The sequence below is a fragment of the Brachypodium distachyon genome, chromosome 3 (genome assembly GCF_000005505.3).
Source record: "Brachypodium distachyon strain Bd21 chromosome 3, Brachypodium_distachyon_v3.0, whole genome shotgun sequence".
Classification (NCBI taxonomy): Eukaryota; Viridiplantae; Streptophyta; class Magnoliopsida; order Poales; family Poaceae; genus Brachypodium; species Brachypodium distachyon.
This window is the reverse complement of record NC_016133.3, coordinates 44,700,232-44,722,034: the sequence shown is the minus strand read 5'-3', so window position 1 is coordinate 44,722,034 and position 21,803 is coordinate 44,700,232. Positions and strand designations below refer to the sequence as shown.

General features: G+C 43.2%; 2 protein-coding genes and 1 non-coding gene across 5 annotated transcripts; 2 read left to right on the top strand and 1 right to left on the bottom strand.

Moving 5' to 3' along the window:
* Nucleotides 1-97: 97 nt before the first annotated feature.
* On the top strand, nt 98-14,201 carry LOC100844478 (probable protein phosphatase 2C 21). Of its 3 annotated transcripts, none has more exons than XM_014901514.2 (11): nt 98-358; nt 10,111-10,252; nt 10,409-10,478; nt 11,043-11,148; nt 11,343-11,457; nt 11,951-12,070; nt 12,177-12,354; nt 12,439-12,515; nt 12,603-12,655; nt 13,338-13,392; nt 13,648-14,201. In XM_014901514.2, exons 1-11 carry the CDS (start codon nt 321-323, stop codon nt 13,876-13,878), a joined length of 1,185 nt encoding a protein of 394 aa, XP_014757000.2. In that variant the 5' UTR covers nt 98-320; the 3' UTR covers nt 13,879-14,201. The 3 variants fall into 3 exon arrangements, with proteins under 3 accessions (XP_014757000.2, XP_024317505.1, XP_024317506.1); XM_024461737.1 differs by lacking the exon at nt 98-358 and adding an exon at nt 8,190-8,781; XM_024461738.1 differs by lacking the exon at nt 98-358 and adding an exon at nt 8,781-8,871.
* LOC100839016 (probable sodium/metabolite cotransporter BASS3, chloroplastic) lies at nt 2,441-5,385 on the bottom strand. Its single transcript, XM_003574923.4, has 5 exons — nt 4,899-5,385; nt 4,709-4,804; nt 4,287-4,593; nt 3,929-4,176; nt 2,441-3,135 (listed from the first exon to the last, which is right to left on the bottom strand). Exons 1-5 carry the CDS (start codon nt 5,285-5,287, stop codon nt 2,898-2,900), a joined length of 1,278 nt encoding a protein of 425 aa, XP_003574971.3. The 5' UTR covers nt 5,288-5,385; the 3' UTR covers nt 2,441-2,897.
* Nucleotides 3,430-3,539, top strand: MIR5185F (microRNA MIR5185f). The gene has a single exon (NR_126979.1). It is a non-coding gene; the product is annotated as a microRNA MIR5185f (primary transcript).
* Nucleotides 14,202-21,803: the final 7,602 nt, after the last annotated feature.

The following is a 21,803-nucleotide window of genomic DNA, read 5'->3' as shown; positions in this document are numbered from 1 at the left end:
CCCATCGCACCTGAAAAAAAAACCACTCATCCCGTTTAACGAAGCCCGCATATCCCGTACGGCCCGAGGTGGACGAGCCCACCGAGTCCACTGGGATCCCACTTATCCTTTCTTCTTCCAACTACAGTATCAGAGAGCCGCATGGAGGACGGCGAGAGAGGGGCAGAACATATAGCGCCGCAGTGCGTATAGCACTCGAATCCGGTGAGAAGGGCGGCAGCCGGCGGTTGTCGTGGAGTTCGTGGTTATCTTAGCTTCTAAACCCTGCCTCCTCTTAGTCCTCTACCTTCCCCCTCGCCTTGGCCGGCGCCGGCTGCTGCATGCCTCTGTTCCAGAGATCTGGCTCTTATTTCCTCTGGTCAGTGCTTTCTCCCAGATCTGCAAGTCAGTGAGGTGTTTTTATGAGTAGCAATTTTCAGTTACCCAGTAGAGAGAGCAGTGGAATTTTACAGCACCTGTGGGGATTTCTCTCGTCCTCCTCGATTTTTTTAGAGCAATCGTTAAACCCAATTAATTAAGTTTCTGCTAGTTCCAGTGATCACCTGGCTTGTACAACCCTAGATTTTCCAGCAGCAGCTTCAGGTAGCTAGCAGGCAAAAGCACCTGGCGGGATAAACGGATACGTGGGTTCAACCCACCTATCCCGCGAAGCCCAGTGAACAGTATTTTTGGGGAAGGTGGACTGCTCCCGCCGGGCTTTAGTTTGCAAACGGTGGACGAATGTGCGGCGTGATTGTATGTGTTGTGTCATGTAGGCCTGTAGGGGCATTTGTAATTGCCGGATTCCGTTGTCTGTGTATATGAGTGAGTTTGTCGATAACCAGAAATTAAAATGAACCGATGAAATATGTACCCGGCGAGTCCTACCCGCTCTTACGATTTCCCCAAATCCATCCTAGTTCTCCCGAGAGATCGTACGCAAGTGTACACCAAATTATGGACTATCAGAACAGTTTTTTATGTTAGAACCATGCTCCTTGCAGAACTGGCCTGTAGTCCACCCTTTGCCTTCTCATCAATCAATCCATTTTTGCATTTAGCACCCCATACTTTGCAGAAGATAAATCGACAGTCCACCGATCTCCCTATCCAATATAGCAATCCGTTCATTTAAATTTTGTATGAGACCATGCCAAACCTGTATGAAACCATATCAAATTGAAACTCTCATGAAATTTGAAATCCAAATGAAACCCTAGTGAAAAGTGAAACCAGAGGGAAATATGAATTAAAATACAGTAAAATTCGTAGTTGGAGTGGAACATGAGAGACCACAATTGCTTCAATACGAAATGAGATGAAATTTTTTCCTCAAAAAAAATGAGATGAAATTCTGGTGGAACTGAAGCCCATGCCAATCCACGAGAGCATGAGTTCTGTAGAAGCATTGGGGGTCGCGTTGTTGATGGGAAAGGAAAACAAGGAAGAACAAGTTTGTCCATTGAAAAGTAACAGGATGAGATGCCCATGATCCAAAACAAATTACTTCCATATAGTTTCTCCAAATGATTCTCAAGCTCTTCTGAACTAAACACATTTAGTTGCTTCTTAATATCAAGGTTTCTAAATTATAAGATGTTCTAGTTTTGTCTTAAAGACAAATTTCTTATGTTTGAGCAAGTTGAAAAATATACTAAGATCTGCAATATCATATAAAGGTTTACTAAGATATATATCATGATGAATTTAATAAAACTAATTAAGTGTTTTATATGTTGGTATTTTTTTATAAACTTGGTCAAACTTTAAAAGGTTTGATTTAGGAGAAAACTAGAACATTTTATATTCAGAAGCGGAGGTAGTACCTCAGAAGAAATGCAGGAATTTTGGCACAATCTACATATAAACTAGAATGTTCTGTTTGCTGTAAAATTCCCTCTGTTCTTATAAACCCATAGGAAGTCGACAAACTGGCCAAAAAAAATCTTAGTCTCCCTACTCTAACTGTTGTTTTCGGTGCCCACGAGGAGCTACAACCAGCGACAAACTGAAGAAAACGGACCGCTCCCGCCAGTTTAAAAACGACAGTGAAATGGACCGGAGAAGAGATACACATCAAACGACTATGATGTACTGTAGAGTTTTAAATAGGAAAGGTTGGGCGCCATACCCGTGGCACCCCCAACAGAATTCCTCCACAGCTTTATGCGAGGAACATCCAAGAGCGACAGGCAATTTTACACCAGGGGCAAGAAAAGTCCTAGCTCGTTTCCCACTTCATCACTTGCGTGTGATTCTTGTTTGTTGCAGAAATACCAAAGCATTGACGAGCGCAGGTATTTTCAAGACAGTACAAACTAAAAGCATACTTTGTTTATACTATTCCGTCTCCACAAATGAAAAAAAAGATGTTTATATAATTTTGTTTTGTCTCCAGAATCATTTGCTAGTTGGTGCGTGATACATGCTGAATCCAAAGCTTATTTGTAGAAACAAAAAATTAAACCGCATTAGCAACTTGGAAGGATTGATTTTCAGGGAAACAGGCGTTCATGGGCCAGGTTGATCTTGACAACAATGAGGAGCCAATAATATTGGCATTGCACATGCATATGCATAGTACTCCGTAGCATACATAAGAATCATAATCGTGTCTACTACCTAGTATTTACAAAGAAGAATGATGCACTAACGAAACCTGCAGTACATGGTATATGTCATGCCTTCGATCTGATTACCCTTCGATCATATGCAGACCCAGGTGGTTTCTTGTGGTACGTTTGTTCTTGCCGCTGCTTATCTTGCATAATACGCAGTTTGTATGTAGCTATGGCATACCTCATGCAGGGTGAGGTGCAGGACCTCCCTGTAACCGCAGCCCTCAAGGGCCAAGAATTTTCTAAAACGGTAGTCCGGGGAGCCCATGGAACAATTCCAGTGTTAAATGACATAACTTCTCATGTGCTTGCACCCTCGGAAGCTTGTGGAAAGAATCTTGAAGGAACATCTCTTATTCGCAGACCAGTGCCCCAGTATGATGCAAGAGTCAAACCAAATATTGCCATTACAACAACAGAACAAGCTGCAGGAACTGCCTGACTGATTCCAAGAAACTGGGTAGCAAGAAGTCCGGCTAGGGTGGAGCTCTGCATTCCAGTACACACTGAAATAGTCCTACAAACTGGCTCTTCTTGCCTTCAAACAAAGCAATAAGAAATTAGCAAATGGAAATCATGGCCCTTCAGAAGTATATCCGACAATTTAACCCAAGAGTATCTAATAGAAGCACTTAATAGTTAGTATGATACTACTGCAGCTTTCAGCTAATACTGTCAGTAACGGGCCATTAACTAGATTGAATTAATTTCAATAATTTAGGAAAACAATGGCCAAGACTAAATGTGCATAAATTGTTGTGTTCAGTTTTTTTTATAATAGGTTAGCGATCAATGGAGTAATTTAGGTTAGACATGCACGGGATGCAAACGGGATCCCGCGGAAGTCCCGCTTCTAGTTCATTTTTCAAATCTTCTATTCCAAATTTTGTTCAGAATTTGAATAAGAGATTTGAGAATTGAACTAGAAGCAGGACTTTCGCGGGATCCCGTTTGCACCCTTAGCACTGACATCAGAAGAGAATATGAAGTTATGATAAGTGTAACACATTTTGCCTTTTTTTTAGTAGAAAAGTACTTCAGTAGAAGTAAAAATTATAATCTTAGTCTTTTTTAAATAGGTCAAGATAACCCTAAATGCAGATATGCATTTCGTGTGTGATTAAATATGATGTGCATATATAGCTTTGGCAGAGGTAACATATAGCAGCATTGCACAAATGAAATACTCCGTAACTAAGATGCATACTAATTCAAAGATATTCCAGATAAGATTAAATAGCGCTCTAGCGAGATCAAAGAAAAGAAAAATCAGTGATGCAATGTAAACATTAAGAATGAATACGGATGCAATCTCAGTATTAAAGAAGTACCTGAACTGAGGCAATTTGGAAACCCAGTAGCCCACAACAAAAGCCGCAATGTGGAAAATCACTATGGGGAGAAGTAACATGAATCCTTGTGGTGAGAGGAGCATGCTCCTATTTATAGCAAGAGGGCTCCCAATACAAAGTGATGTGCACACCATAGCAACAAACGGCATGACTGGTTGTATGACATTAACCACTGGTTTTGCATAGGTATTCAGAAGGAGACCTAGTGTCACAGGAACAAGAACCACCTGGCAAATGGGAAACCACAGACATAATCACAGAAAAGACATTATGGACAAGAAATGCATGAAGTGCAAACCAAATCCAACCGATTCAAGATTGCCAAAGATTTCATTACCTGCAAAATAGATTTCGCCATCGCAATTCCATCAACTGGAACCACTGATCCAATCAATAATCCAGTGAGAATAGGCGTCACAATCACCGAAGATATCGTCGAGTAGGTCGTGAGCAGAATACTCAGCGCAACATCTCCTTTGCCGAGGAAGCTAGCATAGCTTGAAAGCTGTGCACCCGAGACACAGCAAGTAAGCATGAAACCTGCAAAGAAGGCCGACGGCATCCTGAACGCCCTGGCAATCAGCACGCCCAGAAGTGGTTTAAGCATGTACTGTGCCGCATAGCCAATAGACAGTGGCACCGGTCTGAAAATGCAAGACACGAACAGACAAATGATGATTTCAGCATTGAGCTATAAACCCAAGCAGCCTTCCTGCTGTATGATGTTGGGTGAAGGAGTAGAAGGGAAGAAGGTAAAACCTCTTGAAGGCCAGCGCGAAGTCGTCGAAGGACAGTTTGATGCCAATGGACAGCATGATGCCTCCGAGCGCAGGTGCGTACAACTCCTTGGAGACCCTACAGGACAGTTATAATAATCAATGACCATGTGTTAGTTACCCAAGATTCCAAGCCAAGAATCTTGTTAAAGTTTCCAGGGGCTTCGGCTCACCAGGAGAAGGTGGCGGGGTTGCCGAGAGCGGCGACGGCAGTGGCCACGACCACGAGCGGGAGCAGCGCGGAAACCGCCTGAGAGGTGTCCCCGGCGTCCTCCGCGGCCGACTGGGAATCATCAGTTTCCGCGCGGAAGGAGAGCAGCCACGCGCTCCCCTCCCGGCGCGGCCATCCGACGCGGCCGAGCGACGGCGCGGAGCAGAAGGTGGTGGGCGCCGCCGCCGCCCGCCGCGGCCGCCGCCAGAGGAGCGCCGCTGGGGAGGCGTAAGGCTGTGCGGGAGGGGGGGTGAATCCGGCGGGGCGGAGGGGCAGGCGGCGGTGTCCCAGTGCGCAGCAGGAGGAGGAAGAGGTGGAGGAGGCGGCGGCGGCCGTCACGGCGACGGACATGGCGATGATGGCGAGGGGGGGCGGGAGGCGGTGTGTGAATGGGATTGGACGGTTGGGGAGTGTGCGGGCTTCGTCTTCGAAGAAGATAGAATGGAGACGGCCAGCAGCTGTCATGTTTTAAGGGTGCCACGAAAGCATGTGTTTTTAATTGGAAATCAGTTTTTACGGGAATTAAAGGAGCTGGAGGAGCTTTGTCCTTCTGTTTTTTTAGATGACAGGTCGAGAGGAGTTGGAAGTGAAGGGTTTGTTAGACTTTGCCGAGGGAAAGGGAGTCACGAGGACTACGATATTTGTTTGGCATCTCTCGGAAGCACATTGGAAGCGTGGACGCACACGTGTAAGGTGAGAAAATATATCCAGCGGAAACTATCTTGAGAAAAAATACACCATAACAAATCTATAACAATATACTATAAATTGCAGTAGGTCGTGAGAACCGCGGGCGGTTGCCTTTACGTCCGCGCCTCGCAAATCCCGAACTCTTTGTCTCTTCGTCGCCCCCCTCTCCCTCCCACTCTCTGTCTCCTTGTCACAGTCAAACACAAACTCCGATCTCCTCCAACCCCCCCCCCCCCTCCCTCTGCCTTGTCATAATAGTCCCACGCGAACTCGAGCAATGGCGATCGGGACGAGATAAGAGCACGGGATGTACCGAGAGAGCACTGAGCCAGAAGAAAGAGCAAGGAAATATGGGCCAGAAAGAGGAAGGAGAGACACGATGGGCCAGAAGAATACGAGATGGGCTGCTGTTGAGTTGTAAAAAATAAAAATAAAAAGTTCACGGGCTAGGCCAGGGCGTGGGCTCAAGGTCAAGGCCCATGCACGGCCCGAGGCTGGTCCCAGGCCGGCACGGCCTTATTATCGTGCCGGGCCGAGCCCGCAACGGGCCAGGCATGATGGGCTCACAGGGTTCTTGAGAAAGCCCGCCCCGATGCGCCCGCACGACCAAATGCGTCATGCACTCGCAACGCCTCCTTCCCTGATCCCTCCTCCGCCCACACAGCCCGTCCTACTCGCACGCCTGCTCCCCTGATCTTGCACACCGGATGCGTCCTCGCAGCAACTCAAACATACTAACATATTTTTCATATGGGCTAAAAATTATGAAATATGAAATGATATCGGAAAAAGCGTTTTCGGTCGACTGAACTAACGTTTTTTCGTTCAGAAAGTTCGGTAACTGCTAGAGTTGCTCTCAACCCGTAGCAACTTACATGCAAAAGACACCACTTTTGAAAAATTCAGCTAGCATGTTTTTCAATTTCTTTTGTTCTTCTGTAGCAACGCGCGTGGCTTTTGCTAGTATATTATATACTCCCTCCTTTTCACAAAGAATGACGCCCACGCTTTTCGAGGTCGAACTTTGACCAAAGATTAGATCAATTGTATGTAGATTATATGTTACAAATTTTATATCGTTGGAAAGGTTTTTGAAATATGAATCCAATGATATAATTTTCGTAACACATAAATCTCAAATCATTAGTCTAATTGTTGGTTAAAATAAAATCTTGAAATACGTGCGTGCCATTCTTTGTGAAATGGAGGGAGTATGTCACATAACCCACATATATTGGTTTAACCGGTGGGAGGAAAATTTAAGCTTAGTAATGTAGTTAATTTTTTATTTATATTAAATATTTTTACTTATGACATTCTTAATAAAGTCATAAGAAAAAGAAAATCATCATTCGAATCCTGTTATGCTATTGTAGATAAATGTGCTTGTTGAATTGCCTCTCTAGATGCTAGTATATTTGACATGTACACCTTGTACGATTGATCTATCAATATTCCCAAAATAAGCAACTATTTTTTGTTGCTAAGACTCTTCGCATTTGATTTGCTTAGCACTCGAGCATTATTTAGGACCAAACACTATTTGTATATGCATCCATATTCATCATTATCTATGTCTAATTACAAGGAAAACATGTGGTTTTATTATAGCACATGAGTGATATTTACCGATGTCCTCTTCCATTGGACACCTATGGATATGTTCGGGTTTCATAAACCACATTTTTTTAGGAAACACGGTACAACGCAACGCAGACACTTACAGATACGCACGTACAATCAACCCTATGAACATACCTCTCGTAGTTGACGGATATGTCACTCTCACTGAAAGAACAATGTCTGTTAAACCCAGTAATAATTCAAGTAAATGCAACCACCCATGCCAAGTCTACCACTTGAACTTGAGTGGTCAGGTTCCATCAAAAAGAACCAACTACGTGAGCATATAACAGTATTAAACACATTTTTGACACTACGTATATCTTACCAAGGCATATTTTTTTCTTTTTAGTTTAATTAAGCGATGCACGTTGGTCAACCATAGGCACATGTGCTGGACTAATATTGCTGGTTATGCAAGCACAGATAATCCAACCACTTGAGCTCCTTGTCGCTGTAACTGAAGTCGGTATTAATGTATCTGTTTCTAAATACAAGAAGTTTTAGCTTTATCTGAAGTCAAACCTTTTCAAGTTTAACTAAATTTATAAGAAAATCTACCAACATTTGAAATATTTAGAATTCAAATTAGTTTTATTAAGTTTGTCATTATATATATTTCATAGTATAATCATTTGATGTTGTAGATCTTAGTATATTTTTCTATATAAAATTGATTAAATTTAAATGGTTTGACTTTTTTTTTTGAGAACCATTTAAAAAAAAGTTTGACTTAGGCGTGTCAAAAATAAGTTGCAGAGCCTGTGGGCCGGTGGTGGGTGTATAATCTGGACGCTCAATTGGCCCACGTGCGCGTCTACTCGGCCTTAAACTCGCCTCGGTACAGGAGACAACACAGCCCACAAAGCCCAAATATCGCTACGTACGAGCTCATCCGCACCAGTCCAGTACTCCAGTCCACCACCCACCGCCGCCAGGAACGAGACGACCCCAGCTTCTGCTCGCCTTGGTTCCGGTTCCGGCGTACTAGTAGGAAAGGGAGCGCTATTTGCCGTGCCTAACTGCCTATGGGTTGCCTTGGCCCTTGGGGGTCAGCGCTCAGCAGGAGGCAGCAGAGGCACACCAAGGGGTGGGGGGAGGAACCAACGGCGACGGCGAGCGCGGGGGCTCCGGCTCCGATTAGCCCCTCCGCCGTCTGGGCGCCCTGGTATCCTCAGGAGCGCGGCGGCGAGCCAATGCTTCGGCTGCTCGGCGACGGGGATCACGTGGGCTGCTGCCTGTACCCTGCACGCGCTTCCATCCCATCAGTAGGGCGCGCATGGACCCACCGGTCAGGCCCAGTCGAGTGGGCCCGACGCCACGCGGCTCGCACGGCGGTGGCGCCTGAACCGTTGGATCAGCCACAGCAGGCACGCGCGGGGATCCGACGGCTCAGGATGCGCCCGGGCGAAGGAAACGAGACCAAGCTACATATTTGCTGCACCTGCGTCTGCATGCACCTCACCTCTGGGCTCTGCAGGCTCTGCTGCAGCATAACCACTTTCGATTCTCCTCTCCAGAGCAGCGGAAAGGTGAGGAGACCATCTCCCCCTGCATTTCATCTCCCCTCCCCTTCCCTTCCGATCTCCTTCTCCTCTCAAACCGTAACGCGAACCCTGGCCGTAAGATTCTTCTTCTTCTCTTCACCGCGCGCTCTGTTCTCGCGTTCTCGCCTGCATTATGTGCTGCTGTTCGCGTGCTTCTCCGATCCTTGCGTGCTGCTGTTCCCGTGCTTCTTCGATCCCCGTTCAATCGTGTTCCTTGCGTTGTGTCCTTTTTCGTTGCTTTTTTTTTCTTACCGTTTTATTTTTGCGTTGATGCTTTTAGTTGTTGTAAGGAGGAAGAGGACGATGTTAAAATCACTGAGACTCGATGATTCATCTCTAATCGCCTCTCTTCCGTATCAATTTTTTTGTCGATGCTTTTGTTGCTTTTGCGGTTGCTGATGGGGTTTTGTTGGAGGAGTCTAAGGAGCACCCCCAACCCGGTGGTGATCTCTATCCTCTTCCCCATGATTCCCATCGTTTTTATTGTTGCTGTTTTCGGTGCATGCATGCTAGCTACACCGATGTCATCTGTCGTTCTCTTAATTGCTTTGTTTTCTTATTTACCGCGGTGTCCAGAAATAGCAATTTCTTCGCAGCGTCTATGGATTTGGGATTTGCACCACCTGTTTCTTAATCCCGATGGGTTTTGCTGCTCTGTTCGTCCTTGCGCTCTGTTGACTGCTAATTAATGTTCTAAATCTATCTGCATGTTTCTCTTCTTCAAAAGGGTTTTGATCCTTGTCGTACATAATAGATTTGAGTTGTCTTATGTTGGTTTCTTCTTCCTGGCCACGGTGCACCGCGTCAGTTTTTAATGCTGGACTAGTTGGTTACCGTCATGGTATCTGTAGCGCGTCATTGCTGTTTTGACAGCAACTTTGTTCTTCTTCAATTCTTCCTGGATGCTAATGTGACTATGCGAGCAAGGTCGCATCTATGCATATACTGCTGTTATCATCCGCTATTTTGTTGTTGGAAATGTACTCATGTATATTGTTCACAGTGACCATATATAGGTTTTGGTTTAATTCTCGTGTGAACTATTCGATGCAAAGCCCTGCATTCCGTTAGTACACCTGAATAATGCAACTTCGTCATTATATAAGCATCCTGTGATGCACTCAGGGGGGGTTCTGAATCCAAGCTTGAGTACCCCTGTCATAGAATTGCTTTGAACTCTGCAAATAATTGCATATATGTGTTCAAACAAGTTTGTGGGTATATATGCATTCTGCGATGCAGTGTCAGTATGTTCAGTCTAGGTTTTGCTGATAGCGATTTCCAGGCTGTTGTACTCATACCGAAATCTTTCAGGAAAGATAACCCTGTAATGGGTGCAGCTGGTAGCCTTCCTAGCCTTCCCGTAACATCCAAGTTGTCTACCGCAGGAGAGAATGACTCAATTAAGTATGCCACCTCATCTATGCAAGGATGGCCTGAGGAAATGGAAGATGCTGTGAGTAATATTATTGCAGTACTTTGTAAGATTATAGGGATGATAGTTCTAGAAAGTACGTTTTAAGATTATTGGGATGATAGTTCTAGAAAGTAGATGATCAATTTAGCTTGCAATGTGGTGGATACTGAACTTGATTGCACCTTCTTATTTCAGCATGCAGCCATCCTAGATCTAGATGGTTCCCAGTCTACATCATTCTTTGGTGTTTACGACGGCCATGGAGGTTTGATCTTTACTGATATTATCACAACAAAATCAAAACCTTTCTGCTATTAGCATAACTGACAATTTCATGTATCGATTAAAGGAGTTCTTTCATTAAAAATATATATACTTGAGAGCTATCAAGAAGTACAGATCATGTGCATTTGTGTATTAGCATTATATCCCTTCATGCTTTGTACGGTTTACTATTTATGCCACTGTTTTCAACATTTAATACAGTTTAGATTAATCAATTCTTTAATGATGCTACAGTTCAACATATGTAACCAATTCTGTGCTAAGATACCACAGGGATAACATGAATCATTCTAAACTTTTTCCAGATTATTTTAGCAATATGTTGAGTACTTGGATGTATGCTTTCTTTCCAGTCAAACACGAATATTGTAGAGATATTTTAGCTAGAGTTGTTCTTCATATTGTTTTGAAATATGAGCTTGTAGCCTTGTACACACATATGGTTGATCCACCCTTCGTTTTCTGTCATATATGATGGCCATACTGAGTTATATATACTCATCTATATTAGATAATGACTTCAGTTATATATTTTATATTTCAGGAGGTGAAGTAGCACTGTATTGCGCAAGACAATTTCATATTGAGCTTGTCAATGATCCAGACTATGGCAACAATCCGGCTACCGCAATGGAGCATGTGTTTTTCAGGTTATTTCCTAGATGATTAAATCATGTACTCTACATTTTCGACTACATAAGTTCACTTCTTTTTCAATATTGAAAAGTAAAAAAAAAGTCAAGCTTATACCTTCTTTTCTTTGAGAGTTGCGATTACTACATAAGGTCACTTTTTGCATGTGCAAATATGGAATATGTAATTAAGTTACTGCTAACTGTTGCAGAATTGATGAGCAGTTGCAGCAATCGGATGAATGGAGGGAGTTAGCTAATCCTCGTGGTTATTGCTATTTGATGAGGTGTCTCAGGACTAGTCTTTGTGCTGCTTGGCCCGTGAAGGTGATATATCAATTCCTGAATGTTCTTTAAGCATCCAGCTGTTGAAGAAGTTAATAAATTTTCATCTCTTGGACAATGCTTGCATATTATCATGTGTAAAAAGGAACTGGAGGGATCGTTTGAGTATGATAATATTGTACTTCTCCAAGATGTGCTTTGGAGTTGGCAGTGATATACTGATATATTTATCTCCTTACCCAATTACTCCCTCTTATCCATAATAAGTACTTGATCCTACTTGTTATATCATGTGCCTAGTTTTCTAAATCTGAAGCCGAATGCTCCATATGTTACAATGAACGTTGGTCCTTATCTTTTCCCATGTTCGAGTTGATCTTTTGTTTTCATACCAGTTTGCTTCTTTTATCGAAGGGCATATCATAAATGACGTTCTCAGGGATGGCACTTTGTTTCTTGGCAACCTTTTTCTCCATAAGCTTATGAAACTGTTTGTTGCATACTTCATTTTGTAATTTATCGTTTATTTTTTCAGGCACGTTACATTGGGCCCCAATATGAAGGAAGCACAGCATGTGTGGCTATCATTAGAGGCAACCAGATCATTGTTGGTAATGTTGGTGATTCCCGTTGTGTACTCTCAAGGAATGGTCAGGTATAGTGGCCATTTTCTTGTCAACTTTCTCTGTGGACATCCAATATTGTCATAATTAATGCACTCAAGTGGTGACTGATAGTCCTTATATCCATTTCATCCAAAGGCAATTAATCTATCCATGGAACACAAACCATACCACCGAAATGAAAAGGCGAGAATTCAAGCAGCAGGAGGACAAGTACTCATGGATATGTTCCCTAAGGTACTAGCAGGACAAGTAGTCGGGACAGAATTGGGCATCTACCGTGTTGATGGAAAATTAGCCATGTCCAGAGCCATTGGTATAGTCTTATCTGGTTTCTTTTTTGTTGGTTGCACAAAATCTATTTCAATGTTGATGGGCGTTTTGTCTGCTTACATTTCAGGTGATTTTCAGTACAAGCAGAACAAAACTTTGCCTCGTGCAGAACAAATGGTGACATGCAATCCTAGCATTCGCGCTGTAAGTTTGTAACTATGTTCGTTGTGCTGAGTTTAAGTTTAAGATGTGCGTGATCTGATGGAATTGACCTTTTATTTTTGTTTCTAGGTGAACATAACTGATGATACTGAATTTCTTATTATTGCAAGTGATGGTATCTGGTAAATCCTGACAAAAACAACACAAGTGGTTATTTTTCTATACTTGTTTCTAAGTGCAATATTCATGCTTGTTTCATCTTAAACTAGTCCTCCCTCCGATCCTAAATTCTTGTCTCAAATTTGTCCAAATATGTATGTATCTATTCTTAAAAAGCGTCTAGATACATGCAATATTACGACAACAATTTAGTATCGGAGGGAGTAGTATTTATCCAGGGAGGTTGTCACATTTGCTTTAGATAAATTCGATGTGCTCGGGATTGTAATCTTCTGAGTTCGGGTTACTTTGAAGCCATGTGTAACTCAGTTTGGTATCATTTCTTGAACTGGAGGAATTAACGTTCTCTGGGTTGGTTAGCTAGTGCTTTGTGGTGCCTTTGGATGGTTTTATGTCTGGTTGACTTTGCTATTTGGATATTCGCAGCTTCATATTTTCGACTCGTCTCTGTTACTAATAACCTTAGTGCTTCACGACACATTTACACCAATAGGAATTGGGCTTAGTATTCTGTTCCTGCCGGAGAATGCTAAACTAATCAGGGAGTGAAGCCATATGTCTTGCATATATGCTTAGTAGTTAGCACAATATGTTTGATTTTTTTTCTTTTGTTTCATACTTTATACTTCCGCTTATATATTACCATAGCAAAATTAGACATGTCTTGTTTTTCTTCTTCTTCAGGGATGTCATCACAAGTCAACAAGCGGTTGAATTTGTACACGCATGCTTACGAAATGTGAGTCTTGTTTCCTCTATTTTCTTTTTCTGCTTGTCATTGGAGACATTAGAAATAAATATTGTACTAGTTGAAGAAATATATTGGTTGGCATACTGTTGTTTCAAGGAATGACTCCACATGTGTAGTATTATTTGGTACTGAATATATGTCCTATCAATGCGATGTGATTCTCTGACCTGTTGAGATCTAATTTGAAGACCATAGCAACGGCCTGTTTTGCATTTCCTGACAGGATTGTTGTGGTGAACGCAGGGGATGACAAATCCGCGTGCCATCTGTGAGTCACTTCAAAATCTATGCCTGAGGTCGGAGGACAATTCTGCTGTAATACTGGTTCAGTTCAAGGACGGTGTCCGGATTGGTCCAAGTGGTGAAGCCAGAGCTGATAGTGACAACGAGATCGTCGAAGTGCAAGCGCAATCCAGCCGAACCACTGAAATTGAAGATTGCTTCTGGACGGGTTTGTTCGACGAGGAAGGATAGCTGCACGCCACATAGTTTTGAATTTTGATCAAGTAGAGAAAGCTGATACTAAGTTGGGACGGTTGAGGGTTAATCTACAGGTTGAACTTGAAGTGCTATTTTTTCCTCTTTGTCGAAGACAGAGTTGATGTGCATGTTGCCGATACACTGTAGATTTTGCCTAATGGGGTCGTAATTAGCACGTCACGTTGTTGTATCGCTGGAGATTTTGCCTGAGAGTTAGAGCCACTTCTACGAACGCACTTTGTTTGCGTTCTGATGTTGGATACTGAAGATGCTTAACAGTGGTAGTTTATATTTTCTATGCAGCAGAGTACGTTTCATGCTCTGGTCTTTCATTTCTGGTGTGTATCAGTGTTAATTGCGATGAAGACATAATTCTACTCGACTCCAAGCCGTGGGACGTCGACATCATCCTGGAGCAGACCGCGGTGAGGAAGACACCAAGGAGGGAGAAGGAAATGGAGGTGACGACGATGATCTGTTTGCTCTCATCACCGTGTCAATTCGGGAAGATATGGTGCATGTGCAATCTACTCGATTCATGGACAAGATGTCGGTGTATGTTTTAGTTGCTGCTCGGGTCGATATCAGACTGAACATCTTGCAGCACTTGGTGTTGTTGGAAAATTAAACAATTTCGAAAATAACAATTCAACGAATAATTCCTAGCAACTAACAGATGCATCTCGAAAATAGTAAAAGTATTAAACAGTCCAACCAGCAATATGAACTCGCAGAGCATAACTAAATAACAGATCGAATCACAATGTACGTACTGTTGCGGTGGAGAGGAAGTTGCTGTTGCGTTCGCTTGACGAAGTTGTTGACGAAGAAGACGGCGGCGTGTCCCGCACCCGCCGGTTCGAGGAGGCAGACGACCCGTGGTTGCAGGGAAGCGAGCAGTCGTGCGGAGCGCTTCCCAAAAACCTTATTCGCCCTCTCCCGTACAGGATCGCAAAGGCGAAACGTTCCGAACACCCGCTCTCCCGATCGCGGGTGCACGCCGGCGCTCGGGATGGAGTAGACTACGACGACGGTGCAAAAGCGAGAGACAGGCGAAATCCTAGTTCGGTTGTGTTGCGTACTGATCGGAGGGACGGGGCGGCTGTATATATAGTCACGCAGGTATAGGTCGGTTCGGTTTAGGAAACCTGAACCGACTCCACAAAATCTGCACGCGTCTGTAACAGATTTCAAAAATACCTCGTGCGCGTGACAAAAAGATAGGAAGCACCACACCGACCCGACCCGTCAAAGCCTCGAACTCGAACCACGAAACGTGGCGCGCGCGCGTCGTGACGAGGCGAGCGGAGTAGGAGGAGGAGCACGCGTGGGCATTTCCCTTGCTCACTTGCTCAATAGATGAGAAGCAACATCCCTTATATGTTGGTCTCACTCACTCTAAACTAGCAAGGTGGACTATTTTTATTTCCACTCCTCTCATCCCACTTCATGAATGGGTCTTTGAGATTTTCAGAATTTATTAAAACTTGGGCTTGAGCTGATAAGGCCTACCAAATTCTAACAATCCCCCACCAGATCTCAAATACCCATTTAGAGATTTACCTATTCTCGCTACTTGTTTATATATTAGTGTTTTAGCAGAGACTGTTAAGTTGAACTTCTGCCTAAAACTTTAAGTTACATCCATCCACACTCACAATGGACTAAGCCTTGAATTGCAAGATGGCGTAAAATAGATTTCACTCAAAGTCAACTAGTACTGGGCTATCAGTAGTCTACCCCGCGGGTGGAGCATATGCGTCATACTCCGTGGTCTCTTCATGAGTTACTAGAGATCACCCACTCATAGACTGCGACGTTAGATAGTCGGACTCATATAGATGTGTTCTTTCAAGAATACTCTGTAGGACAGTATTTTTCGCTACTCATAGCCGCAATGAACACATTAAGACATGTCGCCAACCTGCCTTATAGCAATTTGAGAGTCGCACATCTTCACATAGAGAGGGTTATAACATACTCTTCTCTGTTATACCGATAGCTTCGTTCTTCCCAGATCCTATTTCTCGGGATCTCCGATCACATAGGTTGGGTTACCACTATGGCACAACATTCATGGGTCTCAACCCCATCTCCCTCGATGCACTCTCTATCACATTACGTGATAGTCCCTTGGTAAAGAGATCTGCCAGGTTTTTGTCTGTTTGAATATATGTCACAGTTATCACTCCGGAGTTTTTTAATTTCTTGACAGACTGCACACGTCTCCTCACGTGTTTTGATGACTTCGCGTTATCCTTTGAGCTATTCACTTTAGTAATAACCGTTTGATTATCATAGTTCATCAGAATAGCCGGCACTGGTTTTTCAACCACATGCAAGTCCATCAAAAGATCTCTCAGCCACTCTGCCTCAAAGGTGGCTGTATCTAAAGCAGCAAGTTCTGCTTCCATAGTTGACCTCGTCAATATGGTCTGTTTGCAAGATCTCCATCATACTACACCACCACCAAGTATGAAGGCATATCCGGTTGTGGCATAGAGATCATCTGTTTCAGAGATCCAGTTCGAATCACAATATCCCTCAAGCACAGCTGAATGTCCTGAATAATGTATTTCATAACTCATTGTACCTTTTAGATAGCGCAATATCCTTTCTAGTGCACGCCAATGATATATAACCGGGTTTGACGTGAACCTACTCAATTTGCTCGCAGCAAAAGAGATATCAGGCCTCGTAGCGCTAGCTAAGTACATAAGGGAACCGATTATTTGAGAGTATCTCAATTGATCTTTCCCTTCTCCATTGTTCTTTCTGAGTATCACGCTGGGGTCATACGGTGTTGGTGAAGATTTGCTGTCAGTAAAACCGAAGCAACTCAAGACCTTCTCAATATAGTGGGATTGCAACAAAGTAATTCCACTCTCATCTTTAACCAACTTAATGTTAAGAATAACATCAGCCTTTCCCAGATCTTTCATATCAAAGCAATTTGATAGAAACAACTTGACCTCATTTATCACTTTTATGTTTGTACAAAAAATCAGAATATCATCCACGTATAAACACAAAATAACACCTTCGCCCCCACCATGGCGATAGTACACACATCTATCAGCCTCATTAATGACAAAGCCTGCAGAAGTTAAAGTTCTGTCAAACTTCTCGTGCCATTGCTTAGGTGTTTGTTTTAGTCCATACAAAGATTTTAGTAACTTGCACACCTTTCTCTCTTCACCCTTTACCACAAATCCATCTGGCTGATCCATGTAAATTTCCTCTTCCAACTCTCCGTTAAGGAAAGTTGTCTTTACGTCCATTTGATGAACGACAAGACCATAGGAGGCAGCCAGGGATAGTAGTACTCGAATGGTACTAAGTCTAGCAACGGGTGAATAGGTGTCAAAGTAATATTCGCCTTCTTTCTGACTGTAGCCTTTCGCCACAAGCCGTGCCTTATACTTTTCAATAGTACCGTCAGGCCTTAGCTTCTTCTTGAACACCCACTTGCAGCCTACTGGCTTACAACCGTGGGGTCGTTCAGATAGCTCCCAAGTCCCATTAGAAAGAATGGATTCCATCTTACTCTGAATAGCTTCTTTCCAGTCATCTGCATCCGGAGATGCATATGCCTCTGCAATGGTTTTGGGAGTATCCTCCACAAGGTACACAATGAAGTCATCACCGAAGGATTTTGCAATCCTTCGTCTCTTACTCCTGGAAGGAGCTTCATTGTCATCCTTCTCAACATCATCCTTATGATGTTCAGATTCATTATCAGATGTATTAGTTTCAGGTATGCTAGACTCAGGTAATATTTCAGAAGAAATTCTACCAATGCTATGCATATCTTCCATAGGAAAAATATTCTTAAAAAATGTTGCATCACGAGATTCCATAATAGTGTCAACATGCATATCAGGTACCTCGGATTTAACTACTAAGAATCTATAAACCACGCTCCGCTGAGCATAGTCTAGAAAGACACAATACATTGTCTTCGGTCCGAACTAGCGTTTCTTGGGAATTGGAACGTTGACATTCGCCAAACATCCCCAAGTGCGCAAGTAAGAAAGTGATGGCTTTCTTCCAATCCACTCCTCGTAGGGAGTCTTCTTTTTATTTTTGTTTGAAACTTTATCCAGGATATGACATGAAGTCAGTAGCGCCTCCCCCTCCCATGCCTTAGATAAACCGGCAGTGGCTAACATGGAATTCACCAAGTCAATCAACGTGCGGTTTTTCCTCTTGGCGACCCCGTTTGATTGGGGAGAATAGGGAGGTGTCCTCTCATGAATAATATCATGTTCCGCACAAAACTCATCAAATACATTGGAAAAATACTCGCCACCACGATCTGACCTAAAACGTTTGATCTTTCTCTCCAATTGATTTTCAACTTCAGCCTTATAGATTTTAAAGTAGTCTAAAGTCTCATCTTTAGTTCGCAACAAATAAACATAGCAGAATCTAGTAGCATCATCAATTAACGTCATGAAATATCTTTTTCCACCTTTTGTCAACACACCATTCATCTCACAAATATCAGAATGTATGAGTTCTAGAGGTGCCAGATTTCTCTCCTCAGCCTCCGTGTGGGGCTTTCAAGGTTGCTTTGATTGCACACAACTATGGCACTTAGAACCTTTGGCAACGGTGAAAGTAGGAATTAAACTCATAGTGGATAGCCGATACATTAAACCAAAATTAACATGACATAAACGAGAGTGCCAAACACTTGCATCATCATTAACACTGCCACAAATATGGTTCACTAACATGTCACTAAAATCAGAAAGGAAAAAACGGAACAAACCTCCGCACTCATAGCCTTTACCAATAAATTGTCCATGTTTGGACACAACCACTTTATTAGACTCCAAAACTACCTTAAAACCATCTCTGCATAAAAGGGAACCGCTAACGAGATTCTTGTTCATGGAGGGGACATGCATCACGTTCCTTAGCCGCACGATCTTTCCCAAAGTAAACTTCAGATCGACCGTACCAACACCAAGAACAGCTGCATGCGACCCGTTCGCCATCAAGACGGTTGAATCCCTTCCATGCTGGTAAGAAGTAAACAAAGAGATGTCAGAACATACATGAACATTACACTACAAGAGAAATAGCCCGTAGAGACACTATTTTTGGTTTGTAGAGACACTATAATTGTCTCTACATAACTTTAGACACGCTTGGTACAATGCCACAAAACTTTCACTACGGACAGTGTCGCTATGTGTGATGAGACACTAAGAAAACGTCTCTATTGTAATAGACATTGCATAGAGACACCATACCGTCTCTATGTTCAAGACGACATTTCATAAAGACATTGCATTGTGTCTTTATACTTTTTAGACATTTCATAGAGACACTATATTGTCTCTACATTCAACGTGACATTTTGTAAAGACATTAAATTGTGTCTCTATAGTGATGTGCTAGAAAATATGCATTGAAAAAATAATGTTGAAACCAATCCTCGAACTCAAGACCTTAAGGAAAACTACACACTCACCTAACCATCTCAACCTGATACCAATTCTTGCTTATACTTCTAATGAAATTATTATGAGTAGTCTGCTACATGTCTCAAACCTTCTAAGAATGTCTCTACACAACATAATATGTGTCTCAAATAGTGTCTCTAACAATACCCTAAGGTCATTTCCTCAGGTATCTCAAAACCATGTCTCTACATGAGTTTTGTGACAATCTATTAAATGCCTCAAAAAATGTCTCTACACCATAATGTCTCAACTAGTGTCTCTATATTTAAGACATTGTCCATAGCGTCTCATAGAATGCCTCTACATGAAACTTTGTTTTAAAATTGTCTCTAGGTAGAGACAAAAAGTACATTGCCTCAATGAAAATGTCTCGACAAGACATATTTGTTGTAGTGTTAGCACCCATATCAATCCACCAACATGGAGATTGAAATACTGAAAGAACAGTAGGTAAAATACCGTATGTGTCAGTGTTGCTAGCGGTCACGACGTTGACAGTCTTCTGCCCCTTTTTCCCTCTCCGATCTGCACAATCAGGACAGTTTCTGGAAAAGTGGCCGAGCTCTCCACAGGTGAAACCATTCATCTCGCCTTTGTTTACTTTCTTCTTCTTCTTGAAGGTAGTAGTTTGCACAGGCTTGTTGTTGTTAACAACAGCGGACTTCTCCCTTTGTTTTTTCCGTTGCCGCGAAAGTTCCTCTGTACCATATTGGCGTTAGACGGAAAATCAACAGCCTTCTCAATGGTGTCCTTAGCCCGAGCTTTCTCTTCAACATCAAGGGACGCTATCAGTTGTTCAACTGATATCTCCTGTCTCTTGTGTTTCAGAGACATGGCGAAGATCCTCCATTCAGGAGGTAACTTTGCAATAATGCACCCAGCCACGTACTTGTCGGGCAATTCACACTTGAGAAGCTTGAGCTCTCTCACAATGATATGTATCTCATACGCCTGTTCAACTACAGAACGGTTATCCACCATCTTGTAGTCGTTCAAAACTCCATGGTATATAGTTCACTGTCTGCATCGGTTGCACCGAATTTAGCATCCAGTGCATCCCACAGCTCCTTCCCGTCTTCTAAGTGCATATACACATCACAAAGACGGTCAGAAAGAACACTTAGAATGCATCCTCCAAAGGCAACATTGGCATCCTAGAAATTTTTCTGAGCTTACTCAGATAAACCTCCCTCTGGTTTTGCCGTCTGTCACCCAGAATATTTTCAGAGTCTACAACCAAAGCATGGCCTTTAATTGCCATCTCTTGAAGTACATTTCGGAAAATTTATCCGGCTTCAATGCATCAGCTAAACCTATAGTTAAATCAGGAAATTGCCTACAATGAGGTTTTTGGATTGTTGAAAAATTAAGCAATTTCAAGAATAAAAATTCAATAAATAATTCCAGAATATAGATCATGACGACAATAGCAACTAACAGATGCATCTCGAAAATAGTAGAAGTATTAAACATCCCAATGAACAGCAATATGAACTGGCAGATCATAACTAAACAACAGATCGAATCACAATGTATGTACTGTTGCGGTGGAGAGGAAGCCGTTGCTGTTGCGTTCGCTTGACGAAGTTGTTGACGAAGAAGATGGCGGCGCATCGCGCACTCGCCGGTTCGAGGAGGCAGACGACCCGTGGTTGCAGGGAAGCGAGCAGTCGCGCGGAGCGCTTCCCAAAAACCTTATTCACCCTCTCCCGTATAGGATCGCAAAGGCGAAAGGTTCCACAGACCTGCTCTCCCGATCGCGGGTGCACGCCGGCGTTCGGGATGGAGTAGACTACGACGACGGTGCAAAAGCGAGAGACAAGCAAAACCCTAGCTCCGTTGTGTTGCGTACCGATTGGAGTGACGGGGCGGCTGTATATATAGTCACGTAGGTATAGGTCGGTTCGGTTTAGGAAACTTGAACCGACTCCACAAAATCTGCAAGCGTCCGTAAGAGATTCTAAAAATACCTCGCGCGCGTGACAAAGATAGGAAGCACTGCACCGACCCGACCCGTCACGGCCTCAAACTCAAACCACGAAACGCAGCGCGCGTGCGTCGTGACGAGGCGAGGCGAGGCAAGGCGAGCGGAGTAGGAGGAGGAGCGCGCGTGGGGATTTCCCTTGCTCACTTGCTCAATAGGTAAGAAGCAACATTCCTTATATGTTGGTCTCACTCACTGTAAACTAGCAAGATGGGACTATTTCCATTCCCACTCCCCTCATCCCACTTCATGAATGGGCCTTTGAGATTTTTAGAATTTATTAAAACTTGGGCTTGGGCTGATAGGCCCACCAAATTCTAACAGGTGTTGGTCAGCTGCTCCACAAGGCAGAACAAATAGAGCCTTGTGGAACTGGAGGAGGAGAGGCACACGGTGAGGAGGACAAACGGAGCGGTGCACAACTACTGGAGAGGGGACTGCGGTGAGAGGAGAATAAT